The sequence below is a fragment of the Aedes albopictus genome, chromosome 2, assembly GCF_035046485.1.
Source record: "Aedes albopictus strain Foshan chromosome 2, AalbF5, whole genome shotgun sequence".
Taxonomy (NCBI): Eukaryota; Metazoa; Arthropoda; class Insecta; order Diptera; family Culicidae; genus Aedes; species Aedes albopictus.
In genome coordinates, this window is record NC_085137.1 from 143,141,558 (window position 1) to 143,159,575 (window position 18,018).

Genomic DNA, 18,018 nt, shown 5'->3' on the forward strand with positions numbered 1-18,018 from the left:
TTGTAATATAAAATGAAATATGATCAAATTCTTGTTTTCAATAATCAGTCTTCACATACATTGATGCATACAAAACATAATTTAACTTACCTAAACTTAATCGCGCTTATACATAGTGTTATTCTCCTCATTGCTGTCGGTGTCCTCTTCCTCCTCATCCGAATCACATTCCTCCTCATTCTCCAGCATGTAGTTCGAGTAGATGTTCATGATGTTATCATTAGCCCGTTTGAGCTTTGCCATTTCGATCGAAACGGCATTCAGCTGTTTGTTCAAGTTGGCCATCTGCTCCTGGAAGTCCTCCCCGCTAAGCTGGGCCGTATCACTTTGCTTCCGATTCTGTGCGCTGGTCAGCTGTTCCTGCTTCCGCAGGATCGAACTAGCCGAATAGATGGCATCGTTCAGCAACTTGGCTTGCTTTTCCGTTAGGGGCGCCGTTTGGTTCACGCTCGCCTTGTGAATGCGGATTTTGGCTTGCTCGATCAGGGACGATAGGTTTGTCCGGAGAGCTTCCAGCGACACGGCAACATCACCGATCGTCGCAGTGCTTCGGGAAACTGAAACGGACGGGAATCAAGAATCGTTGCTAATCCATGCCAAGTCAAGTAAATACTTACCGTCGTAAGCTGAGCGCATCCGTTGAGATAAAGCTCTAGTATCTGTTAAAACAGCAGATGGCGAATTTGCACTAGCCATTTTTACAACAAACTCTACTTCGGAGTGTTAAAAATACTTGAAATTATCAACTAAAATAGAATTAGAATAAAAAACTGCTTGCGGGTTTTCTACGAGTACGAGATTCAAATTTTTGTTTACGTTCAGTACAGAGCTGTCAAATTCTAAGCAAACGCTTGGCGGCCAGGGTTACATCCAATCATCCAATGCAAGGTGCAAGCGGTTTCAGAGGTGCCACAATGTTGATCCACAGAGAACAGACATCCAGGCTAGAACAAATTTCATTCGGAAGGTTGTGTAAGGATTTGAATCTTTACTTGAGTAAGGTTGCAAACCAATACACGATGACAACACTAACGCCACCAAACACCATATTGCCACAGTCAGTGGTGAATTGAAACATTTCAAGTGGTGAATTAAATTAGTATGGGAAATTAACCGATTGCAGCGCCACGCTATTGCCACTTGTGTTGCCAATTTCAAATGGCCGTTAAATTCCTTACACAGTTTCGGAACTGGACTTGGATGTCTGTTCTCTGTGGTTGATCCATCCGTGAAAAATGCTGCTACTGTCAACGTTTAATTGGGTTCTTTAGGGATATCCAGATTATTGCATAATCGGAATCTCCGTACAAAAATTAGTCGAAATCCAACATTTCATCACTTTTGGTGCCCGGGAACTATTTTTAAAATGCATTTAAAGTTTGTATGGGGAAAATTTTTTGTTCGGGGCGAACTGTCACTTTATCGATTGAACTGTCATTCTATCCACGGAAATTAAAACTGTTTTGTTTATTTGACCATCAAAACAAAGGAATTGGAACGCAATTAAATCATCTTATACTCAGAAAAATGAGCTCTTTCGATTTGGCTAAAGAAAATGGCATTATTTAATTCACTAAACAACCCAATTGTTGCATTATCAGCTCACAACCCATTTAGTGAGACACTTTCATTAATCGAACAATAGAAATCCAGAGGCAGATTCCACAAGACTTGTATTATGCCAGAAAGTGACATTTGCCTTTGTTTTTTATTGGGCTACCGGCGTCTACGCACACGTAACCCATTCTTGAGAGAAATTTATTAGCGTAGCGCCAAAATGTGGTTAGAAAATCTTGCACACAAGTTGTGAGACATACCATAGTTTGGAAATTTGCCACACTTGGTGGCGGCGCTGCTGGCGGTGGCGCGGGAAACTCTGTGAAAATGTATAATTCACAGAGAACAGACATCCAAGTCCAGTTCCGAAACTGTGTAAGGAATTTAACGGCCATTTGAAATCGGCAACACAAGTGGCAATAGCGTGGCGCTGCAATCGGTTAATTTCCCATACTAATTTAATTCACCACTTGAAATGTTTCAATTCACCACTGACTGTGGCAATATGGTGTTTGGTGGCGTTAGTGTTGTCATCGTGTATTGGTTTGCAACCTTACTCAAGTAAAGATTCAAATCCTTACACAACCTTCCGAATGAAATTTGTTCTAGCCTGGATGTCTGTTCTCTGTGGTATAATGGTGCAAATAAACCACAACCACGTGCAATGAGCCTGAAAAAAAAAACTCGAGACGAAATTTCCCCACATAGACGTGCGTGCTGAAGCACTTTTCACCGGCGGTGCGGCGTATGGAAATTAACTCCGATTGTTTTTGAACACGAAACTGTGTTTAATTTTGATTTTGTGATTTCTCCAGATGCCGTTTGAGGGATTCCACAAAGAACTACATATTCTAGAAATGTCATTATGAAAATCGTCAAGAATTTAATTTCCTTTATGATGCATCAATATATTTGTTAAATTGTTATCATTAGCTTTATCAACGGAGGTTTGGGAACAAAACGTCGAAAACGAGTAATCTAAGCTGTTAATACACAGGGTCAAATATTTGTCCAAAAAGAAATCAATGCTCAAACATCTTGTTTGACTCGATCGAATTTTCATTAGTGTCAAACTGATATTTTTTCTTGAGTTCTTTCCTTGTCAAATATTTGACCCTGTGTACTACTGACCTTATTATTTTAAAGGAAACCCCATAGGCGAAACTACTGGGGGTGCCAGGCACCCCCTAGAATTTGAATACATTGCTGTGTGATATGGGGCGATGAATGATGATTGAATGAACTAATGCATATTTGTTTATAGTGCACCCCCTGGCAGAAATCCGTAGTTTCGCCCATGGGAAACCCATTCTTTCACTTGTAAGTGCCGACTGGCTCAGAGAGGAGCCTTCATGAGACTCCCTGAAACAACTCCTCAGGGTCGACATGCTTCTTGACCACTTTTACGCGGGCAGAGAATATTCGCACTGTACCTTCTGAAATGCCATGAAACGCCTTTCGAAACGCATTGAAACCTGAGCCTGTGAACCTGTGTAGCCCCCAAAACCACTCTAAATGCTCTGATACGCTTTATAACGCATTGACACACCTTGAAGCGCTCTTAAATCCTCCGAAACTCTAATGTGTCTGACCTGCATATACATTCATGGACGTCATAAAATGCCTTGAAAATGCCCTAAACCGCTTCTGAACCAACGAAACTAACCTAAGAGCACATCTGAAACCTTCTGAAACGATTTGAAACGCTTCTAAAATTTTCCCAAAACTCCCATGGAACTGACCTGAGAGCCTATAAAGCCCCCTGAAACTCCTCTGAAACCATCTGATACCCTCATAAATGCTTTATTGAAACACTTCTGAAATCTCCCCGTAAGACCCCCACGGAACTCATCTGAGTGTCTATGTAGCCTTCTAAAACTCCTCTAAAACCTTCTTAAACGCCTTGGAAAGCCTTAAAACCAAAGGCGTATCCAGCTTTTCGGTCAGGGGGAGGCAAGCCCCCACAGCTAATTTGTACCTGCTAGCTTTTATAACTAAACGAAATACGACGAAATTGAATATAATTTGACTCTTCAGCAGTCACACTGTTGTATTTTGTACAATACATGGAAAAAAGTTCACCTGTTTTACACAATTCAACGTGGTGCTGGAAGTGGTGGCCAATATTTAGAAGATTTAGGATTTTTATTTACTCGTGCATTATTTTTTCTCTGGGACACAGATTTTTTGTGTGGTAATATCTACAAATCATTCGTAAGAACTTATAGCTGATCTCTTTTGAAAATTACGAACTCTTTTGTGGACTAACCTAGATTTTTTTGATGTTTCCTTTCAACATTTTTTTTTCAGTAGAACATAATGAAAACCCGACCGATTTTTTTTTAAATGGAAGACTTCTCACTTATTGTAAGAATTCCTAATGGAATCTCCGAGTAAACTTCTGAAGAGACTGCTGGAGGGACTCCGGAAAGAATCTCTGGATAATTTATTGGTTCCTGTTTGCATCCTTTTTAAATTATCTTCTAACACCATTCGCTGGAGGTATTTATCCAGAAATTCTTGAAGTAATTAAAAAAAAAAAAATCATTACGTAATCCTGAAGAAATTCTTGGGCACATCCTTGGGATTTCTGAAATTCCTGAAGGAACTCTTGAATGATTTTTAAAGAGAAGCTTAAAAGAATTCATGGACCAATCCCTGGAAGGGACTTCTTGGATAAATTCCTGAAGAAATATCTGGATGAATCTCTGGAAGAATTCTTACAGGAATGCCTGGAGGAAACCCGGTACAATCCCTGGAAGAATTAAAAAAAGACACGGACAACGTCTTCAGCTTTCGGCTGTACAAACTGTTTTAAACTTAACATTAGACAACGGACAACGGAGCATGCACCAGTGGAAACGGGGAAGAAACTATTCTCACGAAAAGTTTCAACGCCCGAAGCTAGAATCGAACTCTCACCCCATAGCATGGTGCGATTATAAGCTTGGTGATCCTAACCGCACGGCTACGAGGCTCCACGAAGTAATTCCGGGAGAAATTCCCGTAGGGATCCCTGGAGGACTTTCTGAAAGTATACCTGAAGGAATTCCTGGATGAATTTTGGGAGGAATCCCTAGAGAAATTTCTGAAGAAATCTTTTAAGGAATTCTTAGAATAAATCCTAGATAAATTTCATGAGGATTCTTTGGAGGATTTCCTGCAGAAATTCCTGGAGAAATTCTATTGAAAAAATCTGAAGAAATCTCTTGAGGAATGCCTAGGGAAAATCTTGGTGGAATTCTTGGAGAAATCCCTGGAGAACTTAGTGAAGAAATCTCTTAAGTAATTCCTGGAGGAATCTCTGGAGGAATTCCTAAGGAATTTCATGTAGAATTTCCTGGAGAAATGGCTGACATAATTTCTGAAGGATGCCCAGGAGCAATTCCTGGAGGAATTTCTGACGATAAATATTTTTGGGGTAATTCCTGGAGGAGTTCCTTGAGAAACTCCCGGATAAAATCCTTTAGTGGAATTTCTGGAAGAATTCCTGGAGAAATCCTCGGAAATTTTTTTGCAGAAATCCCTGGGGCAATTCTTGGAGAAATTTGTGGAAAAAGCCCTGGAAGAATCCCTGAGGCAATTTCTAGAGCAACCTCTGAAGGAAGTCTCTGGCGAAGTCCCTTGAGAAGTCCCTGGAGAAATTCATCGTGGGGAAGGTCCTGAAGCAATTCCTGTGGAGAAATCCCTTAAAATTTTTGGAAGGTATTCCTGAAGAATTTCCTGGAAAAACTTATAAAGAAATTTCTAGAGGATTTCCTGAAAAAATCCTGGAGGTATTGCCGACATATTTTCTGAAGCATGTCCAGGATCAACTCCTGGAGAAATTTCTGGATAAAATCCTGAAGGAATGCCTGGAGTAATTCATGGATGTATTCCTGTGGGAATTACTGGAGGAATCCCTGATGGAGTTCCTGGAGGAATCCCTGAAGGAATTCCTGGAGGAATCCTGAAGAATTTCCTGGAGAAATAACTGGATGAACTGCTGACAGATTTTTTGATGGAATTCCTGGTGAAATTCCTTTTGGAATCTTTCGACAAATTTTCTGGAGAACTTCCACGATGAGACCATGGAGAAGATCCTGGATGAAATCCCAGGAGAAACTTCTGGAAAAACTCCTGGCAAATTCCTAGAGGAATTCCTGGAGCAGTCCCTGAAGTAATTCTTGCAGGAATATTTGGAAGAATTCCTGGAGAAATCTCTGAAAGAATTCCTGGATATATTTCTTGAAGAATGCCTAGGAAAACCTCTGGTGAAATTCTTGGGGGAATCTCGAAAGTAATTCGTAAAGAAATCTCCTGTAGGAGTATCTTGAAAAATCCTTGGAAAAAATCCTTGAAGAATTCCTGGATAAGTTCCTGTAAGAATTCCTGTGGAAATTCTTAGAGGAATCCCTGAATCAATTCCTGGATGAATCTCTGGAAAAATGTATGAAAGAATTCCTATAGGAATTCTTGGAGGAATCCATGGAAAATATCCAAGAGAAATGCCTGTAGGAATTCCTGAAGAAATCTCCAGAGGAACTTCTGGCGGAATTTCTAGAGGAATCTGTAGATGAATTCCTGAAGATTTTTTTGGAGGAATCCCCGCAAGAATTTCCAGAGGAATCTCTGAAGGAATTCCTGGAGGTGTGCCTGAAGAAATTTCTGGAGGAATCTCTTAAGGAATCTGTAGAGGAATACCAGGAATAATTCCTGAAGTAATCCCAGATGGATTTTTTGGCGAAATCCTGAAGGAATACTTAGAAGTGTTCGTGAAGGAATCCCTGTAGCAGTTCCTGAAGAAATCCCTAGAAGAATTCCTGAAGAAACTACAGGAGGAATCGCGGAAGAAATTTCAAGATGAATTCCAAAAGTTCCTGGAAGACTGGTTTAATTCCTGAAGGAGTTCCTTAAAGAATACAAGGAGGAATTCCTGGAGAAATCCTAAGAAAAGTACCTGGACGAATCTTTGGAGGAATTTTTAAAATAAGTTGTTCCTGAAAGAATCCCAGAGTTCTCGAGTGAAGCCCTGGAAATATCTTGGAGGAATCCCAGGAAGAATTCCTGGAGAAATCCCAGGAAGAATTCCTGGAGAAATCGCGAAGGAACTCCTTGAGGAATACCTGTAGCAGTTCATGAAGGAATCCCGGAAGCAATTGCAAGAGACATCCCTAAGGAAATCCCTAACCAGTCCCTGGAGGAAGTACTGGATTGATTCCTGGAGAAATTGCTGAAAGAATTCCAAGAGGAACTCCTGAAGGAAATCTAAAAAGAGTTTCCGGGGAAATCCTTGGAGTATTTTTTAAACAATCCCTATAGTTGATACCGAAAGAATCACAGAATAAATTCCCGGATGAATCCCTGGAGGAATTCTTGGAGGAAAACCCAGAGGAATTCCTGAAGAAATCCCATGAGGAATCCCGGAAGCAATCCCATGAGAAATTCTTCAGGAAATCTCAGGACAGCTTTCTCAACAAATTTCTGAAGTAATTTCTGTAGGAATACCAGAAAAAAATCTGAAGGAATAATTCTGCAATAATTTTAGGACGAATTATTGCAGGAGTCTTTGGATGGACTACCAAAATTATCTATCAAAGGATGCGAATTTTTAGTGGAGTTAAAAGGTACAGTACTTAACCCGATATTCTTTTTACTTTCCAAAAAATGTTTAGCACAATTTTTTTGGAAAAATTCCTGGATTAATTTGAGATAATCTCTGGTACGCAACCCTCAGGCACATCAGCCTATTAGTACATTCCAGCTGGCGGTAGCTTTCGGTACTTAGCGCAGTGCCGCCTTACCTTTTTATACTACATAGTACCATATATGGACGTAGTGACACTAGCCATAATCTTGTGCTTACTGGCATACACCGCAGCGGCCGAGCTATTGGACATAATCCGGGACAGTGCCACTATAGCTATGGAGGTTCTTTTGCAGGCGTAAACAACGTGGCTACCGAAGGTAAGCTTATCGTCGATCATCACACCCAAGTGTTTGATGGAGCGTTTCGAAGTGATAGTGCAATCGCCTACGCTGATAACCGCTTGCTGTTCCAACTTCCGGTTTTTCATAACCACCACCTCGGTTTTGTGGTGAGCCAATTCCAGTTGCCTGGATCTCATCCCTTTCCTCCACAACCACGATCGAGTAGGCAGTAGTAAATTCCATTACTTCGATCGATTTACCGTAGAGTAGACTAACCTCAACACCTCGTCGTACATGGCATACCATTACACTGGACTCAGGATGGAACCTTGTGGGTCTCCTGAGGTTATGTGAAAGCACTTCCGACCCACCTCTGTGTTGTGAACTAGTACTCGATTCAGGAAGTTACTACCGAGAATCTTGTACAGACGCAGGAGTTCATCGGTAATAGTCGCCCAACTGGCGCTATTGAACGCGTTCGTTAAATCTAGAGTCACCACTGCGCGGTAGCGAATCCCCCTTCGCTTACCGATGATTTTTCGAGCACCTTCCCCGCCGTGTCGATCAAGTAAATTGGTCTATGTACGGGTCTCTGGGTGGTTTCCCCGAACCAGGCTCTGCCGCTGGAATACTCTCTCGTCAAGGCATTTCTGCATAGCAGACCTGAACAACTCGGGAGCCGCTGCAATAGCTACATTCAAGGCCAGGTTCGGAAATACGCTTGCGGGGATATCAAAGTCCCTTCAAGTTCCACATCGGTGGCCCTCTCCTCTTCGCCAGCCCCAGTCCCCGGCGGTCCTATACGAAAGGTGACCAATGACTAGGATCATGACGCGGAAAAAGTCCCTCGATGATCCCCTCCAGCATCTCTGAAGTTTGCTCTGTAGGAGCCATTACACCTCTCGTCTAGGCATCACCCCACAGATTTACGTTGGCACTCTTACAGAGATCCTCAAAGCAGGCGTTTTTGTCAAAAGCATGCATCCAATCGCCTTTAGACGCCTTAAACCGCTTCTGAAACCACTCTAAAACTTCATTGAACAGACCTGGTAGCTTAGCCGCCCAAACCTCCCCTGAAACCTTCTGAAACTCCTAGAAATGCTTCAAGCCGGAAGGATACGATGGGCAGGGCATGTTATGAGAATGCCGGACAACAATTGCAGGGTTTGCAAGAGATCCTGGTACAGGAAGACCTGAAGGGCAGCGTGCAAGGTGGGTGGACCAGATCCAGAACGATCTGGCATATATGTATATTGAATAAATTAATGATGCTGGACCATTGTATTCTGTCGTTCCCCATCATCCCCTATCTTCAACGCTCCCAGCGTAACAATTATTAAGCTTCTCACATTTTCATTCACTCACTTTTTTCATGAAAGAGCGAATCACGTTGGGTTGAGCGTCCCACCAGCACTCTTCTATAAGGTTGTACACAGGCCAGCCGTGTCTGCCACTGATGGCAGGCACTGAATGGACCAACTAACTCTGACTGGTTTGGCGAGTCTTGCGCGCGCGCACTCTCCTATGCGGATTAAATGAATGCTGCTGACGCGAGGCGACCCCAACTCAGCTCAGGCTGAGGCTCCCACTCGGCTGCACTGAGTCATGTTGATTTAGTCGCTTTGCAACTCTCCTGTCGAGTGCGCGTCCCTCATCGAACTTGCTACGAGCTTGAATGTTGTTGTGGTTGTTGTAGAACCCGCCGCCGTCTGTCCTCCTGCCGTGCGTTCTTCATTCTTGCTTCTGTCTGCCGCGAATGTCCGGTCCGCCCGCGATCGCTACCACCGCCCTCGTCGTCGTCGTTGTCGTTCAATAGGTCGCTGTCGTCATCGATCGTTGTCATCTGGTGTGGCGGCTCTGTAGTTTGCGTTTTTGGGATATTCTAAAGTGTGTTGTGCATTTGGCGTGGATTTTTGGTGTGCTTTTAGGTAGGTGTTGTCGAAGAGGATCGTCGAAGGTTCTATTGCGATTGCGCATCGAAGCCGGCGCTCGCTCACCAGTGCGTTCTGAAGCGATATTTAAGAAACGAAAGTGAAAAGTTTTAGTGACAATGAAAAGGCTAATCTGCATCGCAACAAACTGAATAGTAATGGGTCAAAAGCGAGATTCATTTGATTGAAATTGGTAATCTGCTCTATAAATTAAGAAGAACACTCCACAAAAAAGGTTGTTTGAATGAAAACAAAATATTTAAGAAAGAATTCTAATATGTTCTAAAGAAAAACTCCATATGAAAATATGGATACAGAAATATAAAGTTATCATTCCAGAGTAGTGAAGACCACATTCATATGTTTCCAAATGATACGGAATTTCAGCCTAAGATGGTTTTAACAACACGTTCACACGCAACAGGCACCACGCTTCTCAATCAAGATTTAGTGAAATTATAGAGACGCACGGTGTTTCGTAGTTTTGTGAAAGCAGTTTAAGTTATTTTTGAGACTAAATGCATTCTGTTAAATTTAGGCTGCACAGTGGTTCAGAACTAGATATACCAGACAAAAATGATCAAATCTGGGTAATCTACTAGTGTTTGGCCTAAATTAGTGTACTATAATATCCCAAGTAACAATTTTAATTTTTTCAAAGTTTTTTAGCGATTCAAAAATCCTAAACATAAAACCATTGATGCCGACTTGAAAATGCTCTCGAGTTCTTGTATGCCTCAATAAGCCCACGTTCTGGCTAGTTGGCCCAATCTTATTAGGGTCTACAGGACTTCGTATGCAAACCGGCTTAGGATTTCAGGTTGTATCATAGTTTTATCAATCTTCTAAATGAAACTATCTTCTGACTTGTCAAATAATTGTTTTGATTATTTTTTACACTCAATGTTCGATCGTCAGAATAAATTATGCTTGGTTGTTTATCCAGCCATCAATTGGAAAGATGCAGATATGGAATTCAGATTTGTTTTCCTATTTAATACGTGTCAGGAGACATGCAACGGAAAATTTGTGGTGAATGTGACTGTGATAATGACAAAAACTAAGGCTGACAAATTTCGATTTTCTCTTATGTCACCGCCCCCTCGGAAAACTTTGGTCGGAATTCAACATTTTGAGGGGGGACACAAATAAAATGTTCAAGAAATTTAGAAAAATTAAGGTATAATTATAGTTCCCCAGAAAATTTCCTTATAAATCCGATGAGTTTCCCGATTTTACCTAATTGTTTGGATATTTTTCCATCGAATACATTTATTATTTATCATCCTCCCCCTTTACGAGTCAACGAGCACTGTGACAAAAGAAGAAAATGAGATTTGTTCCAGCCTAAGTGCGCCACACAAACTATGCATAATTTGGAAGTAAAATGCATTTAATTTACTCGGTGGAATTGGGTGCAAAAAAGGTTTTTTCAACACAGCGGATTATGTATTTTTTCTTATAAAATAAAATGACGGAAACGTGTTGTATGATTTAATTTGATCTTAAGCTGTACGTGAAATCATAAAATTGAGTAATCATTTTTCTGTATTTACATGAATTATCCCGGCTAGGCGACATATTTTTCTGATAAAACTCAGTGTTCCTGATGATACCTCCAATAGGGCTAACCCTCCTGAGGTAGTCATAACTGAGCTCATGATAGAACTAGCGGTTTTATCACAGCATTTTTTTGGTTTATGTTACGACCACGAAATCTTTTGTTGGTTTTATGCATTGCCTCACAGTTTTGTGTATTTGTTTACAAAAAAAAATCTCTCCGACAACAATCGCAAATGCAAGTTTTATTGAAATGGTATATAATAAGTGATAAAACCAATTCATGTCTACTTACAAGTCTTTAACTTCGGATGTTTATAGCAAAAGTTATATGATAGTTTTATGGAACGCCAAAGGTTCAAAGTAAAAAATTATCACATAAAACTAATTTAGAGCAACTAGCTTTTTGACATGCTCGTATAAAACCAGGATAAAACATGAATAAACCTTCAAGGCATGCTGATTGTTACTTGGGATATAATGGTTTATACCAAACAAACAATTCTCAGATATTTTTAAAAATAAAACCTGTATCCACAATAATCGGGACATAGAAATACGGATGTAACTCTGCAATTGATACTGCTCAATCAGGCTAAATTGATAACATATTGAGATGTGTTCAATTCCCTTTAAAACTTTCATATGGATCGATGCAGTACTTTTCATTGTAGCAATGAAACAGTAGAACGTGTGCAATTGAATTTTGTATAACACCTAGTTAAGCTTGCCAACGCTGTAACTTTTGAATTTTGCAAAGAAAATGACTGTACTTTTGAACACAAACCTCTTAATATACATTCAATGATTACAATGATTTTTCATTAGGGCCTAACTGACTTGATCGATTTCTCTTCATGGATTTTTTCTTTCGCTAATAACTTAATTAAAACAAACTCAATCATGATTCTTTTTGTTTCTATAGCAAGATTTAGTCGTCCCGTACGCGTTTAAACCAGAAAAAAAACATTGAAACACTCAATACAGATTATGTAATAACACAAAGAGAACTAAGAACTGTAGCGGAAAAGAACATCTATTACAAATACGAATATTGGTCATGATTGCACAAAATGCTTAAAAGCACGTCTGTTTGTTATTGATCCTCAGTTAAAAGTAAAGCAACGATTTATTTAAAATTTAGCACAAACAATAAACATACACTAAAGAGTTCTCACATTTTTTAGCCAATTTTGCCGATTTATTACAGAGTAAAAGCCGTACTTCTGTGTCCCGATTATAGTGGTAATCACGTTCACAAAGCAACCACAATAATAGATAACGAGAATTTTACAGCTGTTTCAGTATGGGGAGAGAAATGAAAATGTGGAATTATCGAAGTATTTTTTTTTTCTCATAAACAATCCAGTTTAATAAAAAATCAAAGTGTAAAAAATGAGGAAATGCTTCCAGTTTCCCCTTAAGTCAAACATCCCAAAACATGTGACGCTGGGTAGAAATCACTTCTTTAACTGAATTTCCTCCTATTTCGAAAACAAAAACAATATTTGCTTCTTCTTTCCGGAGATGCTTCCAGGGATTCCTCGAAAAATACTTGCTGGTATTGTCCCAGGAATTTATGCTGAGGCTAACGCGGTAGATTTCCTGTTGGGATTGCTTCCGGTGTTGCTGTCGGGATACTTCTAGTTAAATCTCTCCAAAATTTCTTGTAGCCATTTCTTGCAAGTATTTTTTTTCAGAGATTCCACCATAAATTCTTCTTGTGATTCCTCCAGATATTCTCACTCCATGAATTACTGCTAGTGTTCCACCAGGAATTCTTCCGGGGGGTTTTTAAAACAATTCCTTCAGATTTTTTCCTAACAGTTTTTCCAGGCATTCCTCATGTGACACCTCCAGAAGTTTTTCTAGGGATACCTCAGAAACTTGTGTTGGAATTCCTCCAAAAATTCTTCATGGTATTTCTGCAGGACTTTCCCCAGGAATTTCTCCAGAAAATCCTCCTGTATCCAGCAATTTATGTAGGAATTTTTCCAATGATTCTCAGGATTTACATAGGAGTTTATGTAGGATTTTTTTTTTCTTAACATTCTTCCAGAACTTCATTTTGGGATTCCTTCGGTAATCCCTGATGGAATTCCTCCGGAAATTGTACCGGAAATTTATCCAGGGATTTCGCCGGGGATCCCTCTAGAAACTTTTGCTCCGCAAATTACAATTTATCCAGAAATTCTTGGAGGAAGTTTTTCCAGGATTCCTCTATATATTTCTCTATGGATTTCCCTGCTGTTCCTTTTCCGATTTCTCCACAATTTTCTCTCGGTATTCCTGGAGGAATATCTCTTAGTGTAGCTCAAGAGACATCTCTTTGTGATTTGTTTTGGAATTCCTGAGATTCTCCTAGAAATTCTGCTGGGATTCCTCCAGAAATTATTTTCCATAGAACTTTCTTTCCATAGAACTTTTTTCAAGAATTCCATCTTGGATATCTCTAGGATTTTCATCTGAAACCTATAGATTTTCCACAGGAACTCCTGTGGAGTTTCGTCCGGTTATTTATCGAGTAATTTATTTAAGAATTTTTGCGGTGATTACTCCAGAAATTCAAATAGGGATTCTTTCACACAGAGATACCTCTAAAGATTTTTCCAGGGATTCCTTCAGGAATTGTACTTACTGTTTAATATGCGTACTTTTGGGTTGTTTGGTGTAACCGCTCCTAGTATTAAGTGTGTCATGGATACGTGGCAGCACTTTTGTAATGGAAGCAGAAAGGTAGCGAACCGAGTCAGCTGCGCTAACCAGTTCCGCTTCCGCTGTCTTCTGTAGATCGCAATTACTAAAGACTGCCAGAAGGCTATGTTCCAGTAGGGATGTCATGACAAGAAGAAGTAAAAGATTTATTATTTCTGCTGGAATATGTAAAAAATCCTAATCCTCCAAGGATTCTTGTAGAAATTCCCTCAGGTATTCCTGGATAAATTTCCCAATAAGTTGCTTTAACAATTCACGAAGGTATTTTTCTCAGGATCCCTTAAAAAAGGATTTTTATAGTAATTCCTGAATGATTTTCTTCAGGGATTTCCCAACGAACATTTTTGCTGTACAGGAATGGAACATACCATTCTTAAGCGAACTTTAGCCGAAGAAACTGTTATTCAGCTATTTATGTTACTTGGGTTCTAAATGGGTTTTACTAAGGTTTCGTTAAAAGATTCTTCCAGAAGTAATTTCTCCAAGGTTTCTTGAAAGTAGCCCTCCTGGGATCATTGAAGAGATTCTTTCTGGAATTATTAATGGGATCGCAAGTAACAATGACAGTTGAATAACAGCTTATTCAGCCTAAATGTTCAAAATTAAGCTTAATAACGGCTTATTCATCTGTTGAATAACAATAAAGTTTGTTAGGTACTTCTAGGCATTCATGAAGAAAGTTCTCCAGGAACTCAAGCGACGAGAGTGGAACAAGCCTCTCCTAAGCAAACTATAGCTTAAGAGACTGTTAATCAGATAGTTCTGTTACTAGGGTTGGCCAAGAAATTCGTGAAGGAATGTTTGGATTCTTCAAGGTATTTCAGATAAAATTTCTCCGGACTTTCTTGAAGGAGTTTGTTCTCTCATTATTCTCATTACCCCCCAGGTAACCAATAAGCACTTGAATAAACCGTGTTTCTGTTTTATATCTGCATTTGACCTGCTTACTGCCGTATAAAAGCAGTTCGAGTGCTAAACTGCCCTATATTAGCAATTGAAATGCTACTCAAAATCTGACAGCAGTTATGTAGCATTTCAGATGCACGGTATGTTTTGGTCAACAAGCAGCATAATTGCTACATTAGTGTCATAAAACTGCTAAGTGGAATGAGTGATGCTAAACCCACAACACATGTCTGTAGATGCCGTTATCATTCGCTTATGCTGTCATTTATAGAGTAGCAACTAAAAAACATGCTTTGGCAAAAACAATTTCAGGGTTTTGGCTACTTTCCAAAGCTCGATTTAATTATCAGCACATGCCGGGCACAAAGCAAATCTGACGAAGCAACTGCCGGTGTAATATTCAAGCTTTAAATTGATCAAAAAACCAACGCACATTATCTGATCATCTATAGCTTACATCGCAGGGCGGTTCAGCACCATCGTCAACCCGAGGATTGAGGGATCAACCCCCAATTTCGCCGAAATCAGCCAAAAAACCAACAACAGCATTTCAAAACGTGCCCCAAGCCTCAAAAGTTGCACAGGAGAGAGAGGATAAAATTGGAAGAGAAGGAAAGCCGTAAAATGGACAGGGGAAATATTTTGTTTTTATTTTTGGCAATCTGAGGGATACGAAATTTAAGCATTTAATCAGCCGTATATTGGGCCAAAACCTGCATTTAAGTAGCACTTGTGGCGCATATAAGGCAAATTAGCATTTAATGACCTGCGCTAAAGGCGCATATAGTGCCGAATTAATGCCATTTTAACTGCTTTGGTTACCTGGGCCTCATTACTGAAGCCTCTTTAGGAATTGGCGAACAAGGTCTTCCTGGGCAGTTTTCTTGAGATATCCCTAAAGAAATTTATCTAGAATTTCGGGAGAATTGCTTTAATTTGATTACCAAAAGAATTTATTCTGGGATTCCTATACAGATTACACCAGGGATTTCTGAGGTATTCCTTCAGGGACTGTTGGAAAAGATTTTCAGAAAGGAATTTCCCTCGGAACCGTTGAAAAAAAAAATGCAGGGATTTGCTAAACATTCTTGAACACATTTTTCTAGGCATGAAAGCATACCACTAGAGATTTCTCCTGGAATTTATATACTTATTTGTAAAGGGATTCTCTCAAGGCTTGCTGATGGAATTCCTAGAAAGTTGATTTTTTTCTGAAGTTACGTAAGATATAAGTTTTATAAGATTTTATTTATTCTCTTCTTCTTTTTACTACAAAAATGTAATTTTAAAACCAGGTAACTTTTGAGCCGCTTGATCAATTTCAAATCATTTGTTTCAATATGTCATAAACAAACTATTCGTTAAAGTATAGATTTTTATGATACTCTTCACCAAAAACGGCCAAAACATGCCTTATAACTTGATTTTTTCATGTAAAATTGAAGTTTAGCACGATTTTTTGGCAGTTTTTATTCAAATCCAGACACTAAACATCGTATTTAGGAAAATTGAGCACACTAAAAGATTAAAAAATAAATAAAATAAAAATAAAAAAAATTCTTGCATTTTGAACATGGAAAGATTTTTGAATTTAGAACACAATTTCAACAATTGTTTTAGTCGTATTTGAAACAGTGTTGTTCATAGTTTGAAATAGGAAAATTCATGAATAAATTTCATTTATTATTTGCACGAGCAAGAAGACTGATTGATAAGTTCTGAATAAATCGTTGTTAATAACTTCAAAAGTTGGGTTATTATTAAAATGCGTTTGGTATGTTTTCTTTATTCACGACTTTTTTTCTTTAAACATTTTGTCTTTTCAGTGTAACCGGTTTTACTTATGGAGCGTTAATTTCGATCTGTGTAGAACATTTTTGAATTTCAATCACTTGCTTTATAAAACCGTGTATGGTACGGTATTCTAAAGGTGTTTTCAACCAATTGCCATAAGAAAAAAAAATCTGTCGGTGTCGTTTTTTAAACACGGGACCCTTGGCTACCAAACCAAAACCGAAACAGAGACCAGCATCGTTGCTCTGAGGCCGCGGGAGATTCTAGTGTTTGTAAGCCGTGCAAAAACGCCTCCAGATTTTCGGTTGAGTTTCTTCGGACGGACTGACTGTTGCGCTCGCTTCCCTGATGGCTGCCTGGCGGCTGAGTTGAGTTGAGCCGAGTGAGTTCACGGAGAATAATTATTTTTAGTGATTCGTTCCTTCGCTCTTTTTTTTTTTATTTCACCAAAGCGGTGATTTCCGTCGTCGACGGCAGGGTGTGACAGTTTGTAAGTGTCAGTCAACAGTGTGATATGGTTTAGGTTTTATTTTTGGTGTATTTAGAAGTGATATTATTTTAGACGAATTTTGTGAGTTTTTTTTTGAATGAGAATAGTTGACGGAAAAGTGAAACCACCCACAGCAGCACACCCGTTAGTCACAAGGCATGACACATTTTTTTTTATAACAGGTCGATTGCTCTAGTGGAATATTTTTCAATTTGAACGGAAGAGTGTTTGTATTTAGATCCGGAAGGTCATTAACATACCTACACATAAAGTGATAGTGATTCTACGTTGAACAAACAATCAAACAGTGCGACCAGATCGAAGCAGTTCAATTCAACGACCGGAAAATCGCAAAACCGTGCCCTACCGAGAATTCCAGCAAGGTAATAAATCAGTAAAATACTATTCCCTAAAAAAACTGCTACTAATACACGAGAGCAGCAGCAGCATACACAAACTATACCGGTGGGTTCGAGTAGTTCCACTTCCGAAATTGGAAGGTGATCAACGGAACGAATCGTGTGTTTTCGATAAAATCGCTTCTAACACAAACACAGGGCGGCGACTATTATGGTGGGTGAGAGCATGCCCGAGCAGGGGATGGGAACAAAATAAGATCATGTTTGGAATTTAAGTTATATTTTTAGTTTCTAGCATTTGTTTTTATAAATACACCCGATTTATCATTTATAAAGTGGATTCAAACCGCGCAAAAAAATGCTTTTGAAATTTTATTCAGATCCTTCTCAAACTTTTAATTTACTACTATTTTACTGAAATCACTTTTCAGCTGTTCTGATTTCTGTGTGAAATTGAGGGGAATTTTACCTGACTTAAATAAAAAGAAAATCGGGTTAAGTACGGTTCCTTTGAATTCCACTAAGAATTTGCATCCTTTGACAGATACGTAATTCGACCTCAACTGTAAGGTCGTCTTCAGTGTCTTGTACTTGACTCGACTCTTGTACTTGAGTCGAGTCAAGTACAAGACACTGAAGACGACCTTACAGTTGAGGTCGAAATACGTATTTGTCAAAGGATGCAAATTCTTAGTGGAATTCAAAGGAACCGTACTTAACCCGATTTTCTTTTTTTTTTTACAGATATTCCCCTAACAAGCCCAGGTTAATCATCATTACCTGACTTAAGTTTTAT

The 18,018-nt window shown here is 39.3% G+C and overlaps 2 protein-coding genes across 2 annotated transcripts in view; one reads left to right on the forward strand and one right to left on the reverse strand.

Annotated features, from left to right (window-relative positions):
• Window positions 1–808, reverse strand: LOC115267250 (uncharacterized). Its single transcript, XM_029874155.2, has 2 exons — window positions 618–808; window positions 1–557 (listed from the first exon to the last, which is right to left on the reverse strand). The coding sequence occupies exons 1-2, from the start codon at window positions 694–696 to the stop codon at window positions 97–99; spliced, it is 540 nt and encodes a 179-aa protein (XP_029730015.1). The 5' UTR covers window positions 697–808; the 3' UTR covers window positions 1–96.
• An 8,251-nt stretch (window positions 809–9,059) lies between these two features.
• The window catches only part of LOC115253617 (dnaJ protein homolog 1), a 306,072-nt gene continuing 297,113 nt past the window's right edge, over window positions 9,060–18,018 (forward strand). Inside the window, exons 1-2 of the mRNA XM_062850573.1 lie at window positions 9,060–9,395; window positions 17,046–17,246. The gene's annotated coding sequence lies outside the window, so the exon portion shown is untranslated. The remainder of the gene's footprint in view (window positions 9,396–17,045; window positions 17,247–18,018) is intronic.

Bases quoted from the DNA above. Each gene is read 5' to 3' on its own strand.
- LOC115267250 (XM_029874155.2), bottom strand. From the start codon at position 696: ATGGCTAGTGCAAATTCGCCATCTGCTGTTTTAACAGATACTAGAGCT. The intron at 558-617 runs GTAAGTATTTAC...CGTCCGTTTCAG, and splicing joins GATGCGCTCAGCTTACGACG to TTTCCCGAAGCACTGCGACG.